The 15,225-nt window shown below is 52.2% G+C and overlaps 8 protein-coding genes across 8 annotated transcripts; 3 read left to right on the top strand and 5 right to left on the bottom strand.

The window, feature by feature from the left end:
- Window positions 1-362: 362 nt before the first annotated feature.
- J4E78_006086 (uncharacterized protein) lies at window positions 363-1,191 on the bottom strand (the record flags this gene model as incomplete). The annotated part of the gene is made up of 2 exons (XM_049366700.1): window positions 363-1,072; window positions 1,122-1,191. The coding sequence occupies 2 exons, from the start codon at window positions 1,189-1,191 to the stop codon at window positions 363-365; spliced, it is 780 nt and encodes a 259-aa protein (XP_049221406.1).
- A 1,171-nt stretch (window positions 1,192-2,362) lies between these two features.
- Window positions 2,363-3,369, top strand: J4E78_006085 (uncharacterized protein; the record flags this gene model as incomplete). The annotated part of the gene is made up of 4 exons (XM_049366699.1): window positions 2,363-2,477; window positions 2,530-2,799; window positions 2,850-2,933; window positions 2,990-3,369. 4 exons carry the CDS (start codon window positions 2,363-2,365, stop codon window positions 3,367-3,369), a joined length of 849 nt encoding a protein of 282 aa, XP_049221405.1.
- A 377-nt stretch (window positions 3,370-3,746) lies between these two features.
- J4E78_006084 (uncharacterized protein) lies at window positions 3,747-5,312 on the bottom strand (the record flags this gene model as incomplete). Its single annotated transcript, XM_049366698.1, has 1 exon — window positions 3,747-5,312. The coding sequence occupies one exon, from the start codon at window positions 5,310-5,312 to the stop codon at window positions 3,747-3,749; it is 1,566 nt and encodes a 521-aa protein (XP_049221404.1).
- Window positions 5,313-6,430: 1,118 nt separating this feature from the next.
- On the top strand, window positions 6,431-7,408 carry J4E78_006083 (uncharacterized protein; the record flags this gene model as incomplete). The annotated part of the gene is made up of 1 exon (XM_049366697.1): window positions 6,431-7,408. The coding sequence occupies one exon, from the start codon at window positions 6,431-6,433 to the stop codon at window positions 7,406-7,408; it is 978 nt and encodes a 325-aa protein (XP_049221403.1).
- A 79-nt stretch (window positions 7,409-7,487) lies between these two features.
- Window positions 7,488-8,515, bottom strand: J4E78_006082 (uncharacterized protein; the record flags this gene model as incomplete). The annotated part of the gene is made up of 2 exons (XM_049366696.1): window positions 7,488-7,886; window positions 7,952-8,515. The coding sequence occupies 2 exons, from the start codon at window positions 8,513-8,515 to the stop codon at window positions 7,488-7,490; spliced, it is 963 nt and encodes a 320-aa protein (XP_049221402.1).
- A 782-nt stretch (window positions 8,516-9,297) lies between these two features.
- On the top strand, window positions 9,298-11,070 carry J4E78_006081 (uncharacterized protein; the record flags this gene model as incomplete). The annotated part of the gene is made up of 1 exon (XM_049366695.1): window positions 9,298-11,070. The coding sequence occupies one exon, from the start codon at window positions 9,298-9,300 to the stop codon at window positions 11,068-11,070; it is 1,773 nt and encodes a 590-aa protein (XP_049221401.1).
- Window positions 11,071-11,171: 101 nt separating this feature from the next.
- On the bottom strand, window positions 11,172-12,301 carry J4E78_006080 (uncharacterized protein; the record flags this gene model as incomplete). Its single annotated transcript, XM_049366694.1, has 3 exons — window positions 11,172-11,385; window positions 11,435-12,162; window positions 12,296-12,301. The coding sequence occupies 3 exons, from the start codon at window positions 12,299-12,301 to the stop codon at window positions 11,172-11,174; spliced, it is 948 nt and encodes a 315-aa protein (XP_049221400.1).
- Window positions 12,302-13,994: 1,693 nt separating this feature from the next.
- J4E78_006079 (uncharacterized protein) lies at window positions 13,995-14,817 on the bottom strand (the record flags this gene model as incomplete). Its single annotated transcript, XM_049366693.1, has 2 exons — window positions 13,995-14,589; window positions 14,648-14,817. 2 exons carry the CDS (start codon window positions 14,815-14,817, stop codon window positions 13,995-13,997), a joined length of 765 nt encoding a protein of 254 aa, XP_049221399.1.
- Between the last annotated feature and the right edge of the window lie 408 nt (window positions 14,818-15,225).

Below are 15,225 nucleotides of genomic sequence, written 5' to 3'. Positions count from 1 at the left end.
CTCCCAGCGTTCGTTTGTGGAAAACACGGTATTTTGCCTGGATAAGAGGGAACACTCCAAAAGAAGTCAGTCGCCGCCGGAGCCCACCAGGCTCTCAGCTACGTGCAGCATACAGAAGCAGACCCGGAAAGTCAATGTGAGCGCTGGCCTGTATCGACGCGTCTGCTTGTCGTTTGGGTTCCTGGCAGCTCATCGCGCATCGCGAGCGGCACCTGGATTACGTCACGGTCACCCGATCTCGGAACGCTGCACGTCCACGGGTACCTGCAGTCAACTCAAAAATCAGTATTCAACTCCATATCAACACAACCATAACTTCTGACACCGAGACATATCTCTGTCACAAACTCATATCGCCACATTTACTTCGAACCCTTGATGAAGTCGCCGCGCAGCCACTTCGGCGCACCTTTCCTCACGAAGATCATGTCGTTCTCCGTGTCCAGTCCGAGTGCACTGAACCACTCCAATGCATCCTCTGGTACATGTGGTAGCCTTGTCACTGATATTTTACACTGCTTGACCCAAGGCTCTCTGCTTTTTGGACTCAGTACTAGCCTCAAACCGAATACGCTGGGTTCCTTCAGCTCCACGCTCTTAAAGACGCCCTCCGCTGCCGCTTTCCACTCCGCCTCATAACCAACAAATAGTTCGTTGAAGATCGCGCCTCCCTTGCCCACGAACTCGTACTCGAGACCAGGCGTTTGGAAAAGGCTTAGAAGCAGGGGACGGATTTCGATGGGTGTATCGTATTTGCCACGGCGTTCGACATCAGTGCGTATTGTGAGCCAGGCGCTGATGGTGTTGCGATCGACGGCAAAATCGCCGGATGACGGGTAAATGGCATCCAGGTAGTCTTGCGCATCGCGGATGTGCACCGATACGGCACGGTCCCTGAAGTACAGTTCGCGGAACTCGCGACGCGTTTGTCGTGACGCCTGAGTCAAGCTGTAGTAACCGCGCGCAGCCCAGAACGCTTCACTTGTTGTTGTGACACTGCGCCGGCTGACGTGCTGCTCAACAAGGCGCTGCTTGTCATTCGCGGCAAGTGCGTATATCCTGTTGCGCACCTCTACGCGTCTGTGAGCTGAGAACAAGTTGTGCCGAGGTTGGTATGGTACCTTGCGGAAGGTCGCTAAAGCCCCGGCCCGCAGACCTGCCAGCATTCACAGTGGATGGGTTCGAAGACATTGTGACGCTCATCGCAATGTTGCTATAAGCTTTTGCGCAAAACAAAAGCTTTCTTGGGAGTTCTAGGGGGTTAGAAGAGGTTGTGGAGAGATGCACATTAAGGAAGGTGAAGGGTTGGGTGTCAGCGTGCTAGCCGTATTAGGCAGGACGTAATCGTCGGCCGCTAGAGGATACGTAATTTGATTGTCGACCGAGCGACAAACGACGGATTCTCTCACACGTCGCCTTTCTTCACTTCTTATTGACTAGCAGGTCATCCTCATAACGTAAGCTTTGGGTCGAAACCGTTTGCCTTGACCCAACGGTCTACGCGCCCGGGGTGCCTTACCATATTCGCCTCCTCGACTAGCTATCAACATCAATGACTGACCCGATGCCAACACACACTACAGAGAGGATGCAACAGTTTTGTGAAGAAAGCATTGTCCACAGCATTGCTGGACTCGAGATCTTGCGCGACCAATCTGATGATGCATCCCACCGTGACCGTTCACACCTGGTCGCGGACTGTTGGAAACCATGAAATCAAGGTGCCAACATCAGAAAACCATCTTGGTACGTACTCTCGATTAAGCCAGCTGGTTCTCTGGGTCTTTACAGGATATCGACACCGTGCTAGACGCTAGCTTCGAAATGATACATATCTATCGGGGAAGCAAGGGTCGCTGTCGAAAGCGGAGCGCACAAGCCGATATCATTAAAGAGGCCTCTAATTGTACTCAAGGTCAGATCAGGAAGAGAACAAAATTCTGGGATACGTAGCGATACAACTGTAGCGCTCGTGGGGCTACTGGAAGCTGCATCTCTGGTCGTCTCACTACTCTGTATAGGACACTGCATAACCACAAGCCATATATAGGATGCAGCATGAAGTAAAGCAGTGACTTCAGCTGTCACAGCTAGTGAAGCTGCCTATTAAGAGGGCCTGTCTTGTCTGAGGAATCGTGGCTCCGCATAGGCAACTTTCGCCCTTACCACCAGGAAGCTCTGATTCTTTCACTACGATCCTAAACCGTTGACCAGGCTCCGATTGGCTTATAGTCACCTTCACCTGTACATATCACTCAACAAAATTGCTCCTTCCACTCTCTTTACTCCATTCCCGAGACCTAACTCAACCAATCCCAATTTCAGATCGAGTTTATACCAACAGCAAATCCCTCCGCCCAACATGAGACTATTCAGTACATTGGCCCTATACGTGGTCGCTGGTCTCGCACTTCTCACTGCCGCTGTTCCTACTGTCTTCGACAGCATGAACGACGTCTCGCCTGTTGAATACACGGGTATGGCGCGGCTCTCCACGTTTTCCTGGAATTTACTTACTGACATCGATAGATGTGACTACCGCAACATGTTGCGATTGGAGCCCACTCAAAGTTCACCACGGCTTTGCCACTGTGGAAGTCTGGGTTGGCCGTCCAGCCATCAACTCAGGTTTTTTCATAGGCGAACAATGGAAAGATGGAATTGACCATGTAACGAAAGCTCTTTGTGCAGAGCGCGATGGAGAGTGCGTCGAGGGCGGCGCCTTCAACACACCCCGCTATTGCATAAATGTCGAAGAAGTCACTAAGTTGAAACCATTTCCTGTTGAATGGAAGTGGAGTAAGTAATGTCATCCGCATTGGGTACGCATGCACTCATCTCAGTTCTAGCCAAGTTGTGCTTTACAGCGAGAGGGAAGTGGGAAAACCCACATATCCATCAGCTTCTCGTCGATTCAGTTGCTATGGTCATGGGTAAGTGCTTGTTTATCGAGCATTATGCAAAATCACTAACTTTCTCTTTTTTGCAGTGGGGTTCACAGATGACGCTTACAGCAATCCCAACTGCTACGAATTTCCCGGCAGGATGATGTGCAATATCCCAAATGCAGTCCATGTCCGCCTCCCCCCTATTGGCGGCCAGAAGAACTCAAGGGTCAACTGGATGGACATCGAGATGACAGACGGTGGTGCTGTTCAGCATGAATTCCATTGTTGCGATACGCGCAATAAGGTCGATGCGCGGCTCGACACGCTACAAGACCGGATGAAAGAAGTCTTTCCTGTGGAATATGAGAAATTCAGGTTGGTAAATTGCATGGTTAACAGCTGGATGACCTGCGAACAATGTTACGAGAAGTTCAACGTCGAGAACTGCAAGAAGTGTGGCAAAAAGTGCATAAAGCTATAAGCGCTTTGGGTACACGTCGAGATTTCGCACGCGACCTTCAAGAATGAGACACACCAAAGGAATGATTTAGTGGCTAAGCTTCTGATTTGGAAAGCTTCATGGGTGGATAGCAGAGAGCGTTTGACTCTTTTGTATCTTGTCATTACCGTAGAATATCAAAACTAAACGCATCCACTAGCAGCGGTTACGCATTCTTGACGCCATGCTGTAGAGTGCTCAGTTGTCGCAACTGTTGTTTTTGAAAGTCTGACTTTTGGGTGCTATCTTGTATGTACTACCTTGCATTCTTCTTTGCAAGCCATTTTGTATAGCAGAAGCAAGTAATGTCTTGTGACCTCCGCAGCGCGCTCGTATCCACCACCACTAGGCTCAGCCGTCTAGGCTGGTCGGGAAGGAACCCCCAACAACGCCATTACATTTCCCCCTGCGTTATGCTCCTTGATCATCCTTGACATGACTTGCATCAGGTACGGGCGTCCCTCACCTGGCAAGCTCGCCTTGAACTGTTCAATCCACCGACCTGAGCGCTCCTTGTTCTGTGCAGCTTCTTCTGACGGATTATCCGGGGTACATAACACGACCCGCAGACACTGCCAGACCTGTAGTAGGTGGCGATTGATGTTCGCGCGGAGCTGGACGGACAGTTGCGGCGGTGTAGGGTTCGGAATGGAATCTTGAGGATACGACGTCGGATAGCCTTGGGGTGCGGGTGGCTGAGGTGGCGACATCTGCTGTTGAGGAGTGTGAGGAATAGTGTAGTATGGGTCCGGGGACGACGGGGCGGATTGCACGGGTGTGATGCCCGGCTGAAGCGGGGGTTGAGCATATACCTGGTGAGCTTGAGGCTGGAACTGAGGCTGTTGAGTCTGATGTACTTGTCCCATCCGCGCTTGGGAGCCCTCCTGATTTTGAATCTGCTGCGCCCTCTGCTGCTGCAACTCCATCGCAGCCTGCATGCTGGCCATTGACTGGTTGACAATCATGGTGGCATTTTGAATGTTCGCGAAAGCTCTCGCTCGTAGATCATTATCTTGAGAGTCGCGCACAACAGCTCCATTTTCGTGGAGGAGTTTGGCGATCTCCATACGCTTGTCGGGATGGAGGATGTTGTAGCGCGGATCGTGCAGTATATCGACTGGCCGGAGAAGAGGGACCTGCTTGCTCAGGTTTGTGAAGTTGTTCAGAGCTGAGCTGAGAGTGGAGCTCTCAGGTAGACCGGTGGCACTATATGACTGTTGTTGGGGCAGCATAATTGGCGGGGGTAGCATCGGCGCTGGTGAGGTGAAAGGCGAGAGCATGGTTGGTTGGTGACGTGAGTTCATCTGCGCCAGGTTCTCATCGATATCAGTCGTAGATGATGAGCGCAAGAAGGACGGCTTTTGTTGCTGAACAACAGGCTGTTGATAGACCGGAGCATTCCTCATCTGCGTCTGTTGCCTGGTCATTCGCACTGGCTGCTGCTGCTGCTGCGACGGGCTGAAGCGAACTGCTGATCCAGGCTGGGGTCGGCGCTGCGACGCGTTCGACATGCTACGTTGCGCAATTGCCTTCTCGGAAACAGTGCGGACGCCCTGCGGTGGTAACAACGGGTAGAGGGGACTGCCCGTCTGTGGGCGTACATCCAATCCAGGAGTAGTACTGCCGCTGCGTGTGCCACCCATGTCGGTGTTAACGAAGCCATAGTTCGCATTTTGCACCTCTCTCATAGCTGCAGGCTCAAGCCCCTCGAATCGTTCGGCGGTCTTATAAGACCAAGACCGTGAAGGCATGCTGTTAGTGTACCGGACCGGCGGGGGCGGATTCATGTAGCATATCGCAGGGTGTAAACCAGGTTCCTGGGTCACGACCAGACGCTCGTCGGGTCCGTAGATGAAGTCGCTGTAGGCAGGGAAGATGTCGCAGTCGCGCTGCAGGTCTTCCCAGTCCTGGTCGTGGAAAGGCATTTCTGTGATAGTCGGGTACCAATCGATACCAATGGCAGAGTGAGATAATGACGCGTCACAGTGGTATTTCAGCGGTGGTGTTGACAAGTCCTGTGCGCTCGGTAGCGCCTAATGGAAGGCGCGCGGCCGCCAAGGAAGGTGCGGTGGAGGAGCGGGATGGTGAAGCTGACTTCTGGACCGGGTTCGTTTGCAATACTATCTTCAGAGTAGTGTAAGAGCCGGCTATGTTCACAGGATATTGCTGTAGCTGAGCGGTTCTCTTTGTACGACGTTGGGCTTCACGGCTCGGATAATCTCGCTTCGTCCGCAATTGTCTCTGAATGAGCTGGTTGTTGATGGTCTCCATCTAGACATGCAGAACTGCAAACATGAGGCGAGCGTAGAGAGCGAATGCGGGAGTGCACTGTAGGCTCATATGGAGGATTCGAGCATTTTGGCTGACCGAAAGACGGAATCTTAAGTGAGAGTTATTTCGAATGTCTCCAGCCTGCCAGGCCTTATCGTAGTACGCTTGAAACCCTGTTGCCACTCTAGAGTTGGGTGGTCAAACGACTTCAATTCGATATCGCTCACAAGCGTTCTGACGATTTCGAAAATGTTCGGCGCGTGAGATCATGGTAGGCAACCTACTACCTTGACACTGCGGGTGCCTACGATTCCAGTCGAGCACATGAGGGGAAAACGGAAAGCAAGAAAGAAACATGTCATATCTGGGTGCCAGCGATATAAGAGACGAATACCTGCTTAAACCCATCTCTTGAAGTGTGAAGTGACGACATAAAGGAGACAGGGAATAAGTTGGCGAGATAAGTGGGTTGCCGCGAGATCTCTTATTTTCGAATAAGCGCAGACGAGATCTGGTATCAAGCCTTGAGCATCCGAATGATGGCATCTTTGGGAAAAGGCGAAGTATGTGGATGAAGACAGATGATGAAGCATGCCAGACGAGGTAGGTGCCGGCGAAACCATTCACCGAGACGCCAAAGAATGTCGCGCTCCCCACCACCCCACCATCGTTTGGTCGATCTCACAGCAAAGTTCCCACGGTCTCTACCTTGCCTCGTTTCCTCTCGTCTCCTCCCTACCTACCTTGTTCTGCGACACCCTACACCGTCACAATGAGCGACGCGACGCCTACACCTGAACCAGAAACCCTCGAAGCGCTACAATCTCGGCATCGCAAAGAGCAACGCGACCTCGTATCCCGTATAACACAAAAGAAGAAACAAGCGAGCAAAAAGACACGAAAGGGCGTCAACGATGAGTGCGAACGACTCGAGCGCGAATTGAAAGAGCGGCAGGCGCATGAACTCGCCGTGCTGAACGGAGAGGCTGTGGATGCGGAGGAACAAGCAGAGGACCCACAAAGCTCTGGGGATGAAGCGCAGGATATTCAAGAAGACATGTCCAATCTCCGAGTAGATGGTGCTGGATCGGATAGCAAAGACGGCAGCACCAATGGCGATTCCACCGAGCCCAAGAAGAAGAAGCCGAACCGTGCCAAAGCCCGCCTCGCCCGTCGCGCCGCCGAACAAGCCTCCATCATCGCAGAAGCAGAGCGCGAAGCTGCCAACGCGCCGAACCCACGCGAACTAGAACGAGAACGCATGGCGACACAATTACAAAAACACGGGCTGGCGCTGCATGAGATACGCGCGGATGGTCATTGTCTATACGCTGCAGTCGCGGACCAACTGCAGACACGGGAATTGGGCTTGAAGCCAAGGATAGGTGTCACCATCAATGGACAGGGAGATCAGGGACTGGACGCTAAATCAGAGGCATACAAGACGGTCAGGCACGCGGCAGCAGACTGGATCCAAGGCCACGCGGACGACTTTTCGGGCTTCATGGAAGACCCGTTGCCGGAGCATGTGCGCAAGATCAAAGAGACAGGCGAATGGGGTGGCCATTTGGAACTGCTAGCATTGGCTCGGACATACAGTCTAAGAATATGCGTGCTGCACAGTGATGGGCAGGTGGACCGGATAGAGGCCGAGGACGAGGTCAAAGAGAAGGAAGAAATCTGGCTGGGATACTACAAGCACAGTCACGGTCTAGGCGAGCATTACAACTCGCTACGCAAGGTTGGATGAGACTGAGAGCGGTAATGCAGATACTGGCATTTACAAAACGGTTACCAGAGATATGCAGCCCGTCAGCAACCTACTACGCTCAATGCCACCTCTGCTCGTCCGGACAATCCGCCTTGTGCCGCCACATACTCACGCAGTCTCGTACGAGACCTTTTATCACACCAGCGTCGTGGGTCCTCCTAGGCGTATAGTGCGCGATCTTGACCAGCGCGTTATCCGTCTCCTCTCTATCCGTCTTTGTCACCACGCCCTGATCGTCATACGAGATATCCTCACCTGGCTGCTTGAGCAGCTCAGTGTGTACAAGCGGCGGAAGCGACCACGGAGGACCGCCGGAGGACGCGGGCTTATGTGTTGGGAACTCGAGACAGATGAGGACACCGCCCGTAGACGGGGAGTTCGCGGTCGGGCGGCGGAGAAGCGCCGTCATTCGAGATGCCCACTTTGGCCTTAGCGACAGAGGGAGCGCGCAGAGGAACTACTTATCGCATCAGTACAGAACACCAGGCAATGTTCACGAGGCACGTCTGGGACTCTACTCACCGTAATGTCGTAGATAATGTCAAATCCTTCATCACCCTCCCAGCCCTCTACATCTGCCAACCAGCCATCCTCAAAGAAATCCCCACATACAACATTCATCGCCCCATTACCGATCTTCTCATCTGCCACCCTGTATTCTCCTTCCAACGGGCCCTTGCCAGCGTCCTGTAGATAACCCTTCGCAGCCTCAGCAGCATGCGAGGACACCTCCAGCCCATAAGCGTCATATCCATGCGCCGCGAAGAGCGCTACATCGTATCCCTTTCCACACCCCGGCACAAGCACCCTCCTCCTCTTCTTATCGTCTCGTAAAGGTCCAGCGAGTGACGCAAAACCCGCCGATTCGCTATTTGGTGGTGGTGCGCCGAGTGAAGGATTTGGGTCTGGGGACGACAATGGGCGACCACGCTCTTGCAGCAGGTCAATCAATGCGGGGTTCGCGTGACCACGATCCCAAGGTAGGAATGTAGAATCTCTCCATAGGTCGTCCCAGCGGTTATTGTGTTCTTTGTCGGGAGTCGAGGAGAAGTGTGTTCGGAGGCGGTCTTGGTTCTGGGTTGCCATGACGTGGGCAATCGGATTGTGGTATATGGCGAGGTCGATTGAGTTCGCATCGAAGACCAATGGCTTGATGGTGTCGTGGAATAGCTCTCGACGATGACGGAATGAGGAAGCCGAGGCCACGATGGGCCCTTCCAAGCCATTTTAAGCTAACCCATCTTTACCCCGCCAAAACTTGCTCGCACGACAACGCCAAATGTGACGATAACGGCCTTGCAGATGCGATCGGATCCTGCCATGTCAACCTTGAGAGTGTTTGCACTTCGCTGGCAGATGCACACACATAAGCATCCAACGGGCTGACTTCGCTGCGGCCCTATGACAGATACGACAGATCTACACCTGGCACATCCCGTGCCGTGAAGCTCCAATTACCCGGATCGCAAGCATGCTTCCTACTGGGCCCACCCTTGCTTCGGATATAATTAATGCGATTTGTTTCCGCATGGCAAACCGCCTGTCTCGGCAGTCACTTCTGCTTAGTTATCCCTCAACAACTGCGTTTCGCTGGGTTTCGTCTGGAGTCATGGCCTGGTTTGACTTTTCTTCGCCCACATTCCCCGTGTTGAGGACACGCTGCGGTGTACATAGCGTACAGGTACGCGTTGATAGTATGCTGAAGAGCTAGAGATAGCGGCTGTCGACAACCGAGGTATTACGACGCATACGGAAAAGAGCAGGTGCACGCGGAAATCAATGCAAGCTGTCGATTGACATAACCTTGTGAAGATCGGGTCGTTGCGTTACTTGGCTTTCTTTCTTTCTTGTCGTTTTTGCAACGGGCAATGATGGCAGACGACGAGAAGGCAAGATCGCCTTCCGGGATGTTGAAACAGGAGAATGTGCCGGACCGAGGCATCGAAGAAGAGACGAAATTAGAACAGGAAGAAATATCGGAAAAAGATATGTTAGAAACAAGCAACCAAGGGAACGACGACACAATGTCAATTTCGTCATCACGAGCGTCAACGGCTTCAACGCACTCCACCAATGCCGACCAGCCGAGAACATCGAATACGAAACAACGTCCAGTTACTCTGGCAAGAACCACCTCAGTTCTACCCGATGCCGTCATTGTCCCACGATCACAGCGCCGTGGACTCCTTGCGCGCTTCGCGCTCATCCCAGAGGTTGAGAACCCAGAACACTACGCGCGGCAAACGAAATGGCTTCTGACATTCATTGTCGCCTTTTGTGCCATGGCAGCACCGATGGGTAGCGCAATCGTTATGCCAGTGTTGCAAGAGATTAGCGTAGCTTTCAATGCAACGGAGACGGTTACCAACATGAGCGTTGCTGTATACATGCTTAGCATGTCCATCTTCCCGTTGTGGTGGAGCTCCTTCTCTGAACGATTGGGTAGACGTACGATATACATCACCTCGTTCATACTCTTCGTATTGTTCGCTATTCTCTCTGCGATCAGCACAAGCATCGCTATGCTGATCGTCTTCCGTGTTCTGTCTGGAGGCGCAGCGGCATCCGTACAGGCTGTAGGCGCAGGGACTATCGCTGATGTTTGGGAGACGAAAGAGCGCGGAAGGGCAATGGGCATCTTCTACCTTGGACCACTCTGTGGACCTCTCTTCGCGCCCATTATCGGTGGCGCTTTGGGGTCAGGACTAGGCTGGCGATCAACACAATGGTTCCTTGTCATCTACGGTGGGCTGACATTGATATTTATCATATTTGCTCTTCCGGAGACCCTGCATCGAAAAGAGAAACCCTCCGCGGACCCAACAGCCCTACCCAACAACGATGCCGGGAAAGAACAAAGTACAACGCTCGGAAGAAGCACCACACGTGCCTCCACTGTCCAGAAGACTAAGAGCATGTTACTACACCTACGCCACATCTTCATCGATCCACTGCGAATCATAGCATGGCTCCGCTTCCCACCCGTCTTCCTAACCGTTTACTACGCCAGTATAACATTCGGCTGCCTCTACATCCTCAACATCAGCATCCAATCCACCTTCGCCGCTCAGCCCTACTCCTTCTCCACCCTCATAATCGGCCTACTTTATATCCCCAACTCGGTCGGCTACCTCCTCGCCTCACTCTTCGGCGGCAAATGGATCGACAGCATCATGCACCGCGAAGCACGGAAAGCAGGCCGCTACGACGACAGAGGCAAACTCATCTTCCGCCCCGAAGACCGGATGAAGGAGAATGCGTGGATCGCTGCTATCCTCTGGCCTTCGGCTCTTATCGTCTATGGTTGGACCGCGGAGAAGGGTATCCACTGGATTGTGCCTATGATTAGTAACTTCTTCTTTGGCATAGGCAGTATGCTTATCTTTGCGTTGGTCAATACCATGCTCACGGAGTTCATGCCCAGACGCGCTGCGTCCGGAATTGCACTGAACAACTTCGTGAGAAATATCTTCTCTTTCACTGGCGCGGTGGTTGCGGAACCGATATTGAGTGCGATAGGAAACGGGTGGTTGATGACGATTCTGGGCATTTGGAGTGTGGTCACGGGGTGTATGGCGCTCTATGCGATGGGCAGATGGGGTGAGAAGTGGAGGGAAGCTATGGTCAAGGTTTTGGGGTGATTGATCAGGATTTGTAAATGATTGTGTTTAGTAGTCTCATGAGAAGTATCGTTCAGCATACTAGATGGTAGGCGATGTGAAAGCAATAAAGATATCGAATCTCACACCACAACCGACGCCTCAACAAGAACTTCGTCTTCCTCGTCCAGCTCGCGCTTGATCTTCTCAGACTCGTCCAATATTGTCCGTCCGATCGCCGCGTATGCGGAGCCATAGACAAGCCGCCGGTCGCCATTGTCGCTCACCGTACGTAGTACTTGGTCATGCTCACGGTTCATGTCAGTAGTCGCAGTGGCGGTCTTTTCATTGGGAAGCCTGGACGCAGTCAAGATAAGATGTGTGTCTCATTCGCCAGTCGATACACGCTGCCCATTGCTCGGTGCCATTGCAGAAAGTGGTTTCACCCAAGTCACCAGAGCTTGCCGAATCAGCTTTTGCGATGTTGAAGCCCCGGCCAGTGTAATAGTATCCTCCACCCATTTGGCAGAAGAGTTCCTCGCTCAGCCGATACTCCGTTTCGTCCGCCATATGGCAGATTGTGTAGCTTTTGGTTTCGTAGCTGCGTGTCATCGATCCTTCAGACTTCAAATATTTGCCGACGTTGGTGACTAGCGTCATGATGCGGTTGGTAGATTTTTGCGAAGCATGCTGGTTCATGCGGCGATGAGGATGGCTGGTGACCCCAAAATACTTGAAGGGATTGTTCACGACCGACTTGCTACTGCCTCTGTCAGGGTTGTGTTGGAGCAGATTTCGATCTACCGCCTCACAAAACGTTTCAATGCGCTCGGCACGAATCTGGCGCCCAAGGTAGCGGTGACGACCTTGCTTGATCTCAGCAGCGCTGGTGTGTCCACGAGTCTGGCTGTCGATGGTGGCGTTCTGTTGGGCTGATCGGGGGTCTCCGGAGATACACCAGGATAGGTGGTCGATGATCAGCTCAATGTCCTGCTGGCTGGGAGGGTTGCCCTGCTTGTCGACATATGCGCGCATGTACAGCGTGGGCACAAACTTATCAGAGAGCTCGCTGTCTCGCTGGACACACGGAGACTGGTCTGCAAACGGTATGCTCTTGTCATCATGCAAATTGGCCTATCATTGTGTGAGATGCAGGTAGTGCGTCGGAAGTTAATCCATGGATCTGTCGCGGAGGGCGGGTGCGGGGTGGCAGACGGTTAGAGAGGAAAGTACGACTCACGACTACCATAGCACGCCACGTGATCACTGGCATTGGGAAGGTGAAGCCGCGCAAATTGACCTAGCGCGATAGCGAAAATGATAAACCTCCAACCGTACTTGCTTTGCTAACGTAGGATTAGCTCCTGGGCCCCAGAGCCATGGCTTCCCCAAGCGGTCTCTCTCAAGGCCAATGGAGCTTTGCGTTCGAGGATTGATCAATCTCGCCAGCCTGAGATCCGCCGTCCCAATCCTGGGTAACAATTCCGCGCTACCATTACAATTTGTGAGATCGATTACGGGGACGCACCATGACCGACCATAAGAGACAGCGAAGCAACGAGTCGGGTCTCTTCCGACCACGCTCAATCCGCCGCGCAAGATCGCTAGACACTTCTAGCTTGCACTGGTCACAGCACGACGCAACTACTTCACAAGCCCATCGGAACCAGCTGCGGCGTCTCGCGCAGTCTCCAGACAACTCCCTCCTCCATCTAACCACCATGACTCCGTTTCCTCTTCTAGGTACGAGATCATCCTATCGCGTATGCTCTCCCGGCATGCCACGACTGCCAGTACACACAACTCGGCATCAAGGCTTCCGCGAATGGCTAGCCGGCGGCCCTATGCTTGAAGTTCACCAGATACTGCGAAAAGCCTCGGTTCGCTACTACGATGTCGAAATAGTCAGCCGAAAACCGTTCAAGACACCCGGTCCGGACAGCGAGTACAACAAGACTGTAACTGTTTTAGCAGATATCTCGGTGGCAGATGCCCACGCCAACTGGGCCATCGTAGCACGAACGATTCTGGACCGGTTGATAGCCCTGGGGCGCGACGACATAAATGTCGAGATCGTGGACGTCGAAGCGGCCTTGGAGTTCAATAACGCCGTCGTTGAAGACGACGAAACAGTGCAAGAGTGGCATAACGTCCATATACAGATGATCCAAGAACTTGGCGAGATGCAATGGAACAGCATTGATGTTCTTGAGAGGTCCCTGGGCCAAGTCAAGCAAATGGCTTCGCCACCTATGTATATCACAACGTCTGATACGAACGACCCAAAGTGGTGGGACGAGGTATTGCCGCGCTTTCGAAATCGAGCTCATACACGGCGAGCCAGTCGTTGGTCAAAACACGACACCATTCGATGGGGGTAGTCTAGGTATAGATATCTTGGAAAGATGTATCTGAAGAAAGGTGGGATGATGATTAGATCTATAGACGAGCAGTACTACCTATACAAGGCAAATACGTTTGCTAACAACAAAGAAGCAATCTGATTGTACATGAGATGGAAGCTAATGGAGAACAACAATATAAAGTAAAAGATAGCTCATGATAATAAAGCTGATGTACTCTATCGGCTCATTCTCCATCAGCACGTCGAACTTGCACATAATCATACATCAGCTCGACGATGGACAGTCGAGCCATGAAGAATGTAGGTCATTAGATAGCTTCGCTGATGGTCTATGCGACTAGGTATAGAGGGTACCTTCAGTGTGCTTTCGGGTTCGGGTATATGTCGAAGTTGCAAGGAACCAAAAAACATTTTTTAAGCCTGAAGCATACATTGTCTCAAACATCACTTACTTGTTAACATTTAATGCTTTGTATGCGGTAACCTCGTATCAACCCACTGTATACGTCATCTTCGATTGATTCAATCATCTCTCATTTCATTGTATGTTGACACGAATGGTAGCGCAAGGCATTCCTCCAACGATCCGCTCCGTCCCTGACTAGATGGTCTCGGTTAAGGGGAGGACACTACGAAGCTCCCTAAGGCAGTCTTCCATTTCTGACTTCCATCTACTCTGTGTAAACATGAGCAGCATGAGGATATTTTTGCGAAAGGTTGATATCTCGCGATTATCGGCAGTGGTTGCGAAAGTAGCGACCCGGTGATCCAACATCATCTGTATCTTCTGCTCGGGACTTTGGTTGTCGAATTCCTGCAGGAGTTCTTGATCAAGGTCCTTTCCTTGCTCTTTGTATGCGTCGATGAAGGAACTGATTGTTCTCTCCGCTGGCTCCAGATAAAGCTCAGCCGCCTGGATTAGCATGCTGCCGTACCAATCATCCGCTGCTACCAGCATCTCGTAACGTTGCGTGATTTCCAACTCTTCATTCTTCAAAATGGAGTCGGTGTACTTGGGTAGTCCTTTCAATTCGGTAATAGCCTCTTGGAGGAGGACCGAGGCGGCCCGCGCCTTCCTGGCTGGTGGAACGGTTATATGAACTAGCGCAGTGGTACCCTCTGGGGCGGCGGAAGACTGGTTATTTAGTTTCATCGTCCACTCCTCGAAGGAACCCAGGGGTCCAATATCGTCGAGGCTGGTCACGTTGGCCTTTGTTGTAAGTTAGATCGTGGTAATGCATTCGGGAAGCATACCTTACGTAGATGTTCTCTGATTTGATGTCTAAGAGACCCTGGGCAACCATTCTGTCCAACTCCTCCTTCTGGTTGGCCAACTTTCCCACAAACTGAGTCACTTCATCCGCACGTTCCTTCTGGCTTGCTGACCTTCGTTGGAACTTCCCTTTGATATCGTTTCCAGACATGCTAGTGGCGTCGTAGTATTGGCTCGGTTGCACGTTGGTTCAGAGCGGACTTCGGGAGTGTGAATCAGGTCAGGCTCTGTGCAGGAGAGAATCGCAAGCTTTATTCCAATCGCGTGCTTGATGTCCATTGTTTGTGGTTTGGGCACTGGGACCGTCGCGTTCAAGCGCTCCTCGATTGTCTGGTTGTTCATGCTAGATCAGTGATCACCGGCTGAGTTAGAGTAAAGCACACCTGTGCGGTGGCAGTCTGCATGGTACTGATAGCTGCGCCAACACTTGCTCTGGGTTTGATGGGACTGTGACTGATTACGTCCATACATAGCTGCAGCTTACATCGTAACTGCTGATGGAGACGATGCGACTGGAGTACCCATACTCTGGCAAAGTTTGCGATGGTTCTGCAGATAG

This window comes from Alternaria triticimaculans, assembly GCF_023758025.1.
Source record: "Alternaria triticimaculans strain BMP 0046 chromosome Unknown scaffold_8, whole genome shotgun sequence".
Taxonomy (NCBI): domain Eukaryota; kingdom Fungi; phylum Ascomycota; class Dothideomycetes; order Pleosporales; family Pleosporaceae; genus Alternaria; species Alternaria triticimaculans.
Note: the sequence above shows the minus strand (reverse complement) of the source record. Positions and strands in the feature narration are given on the sequence as shown.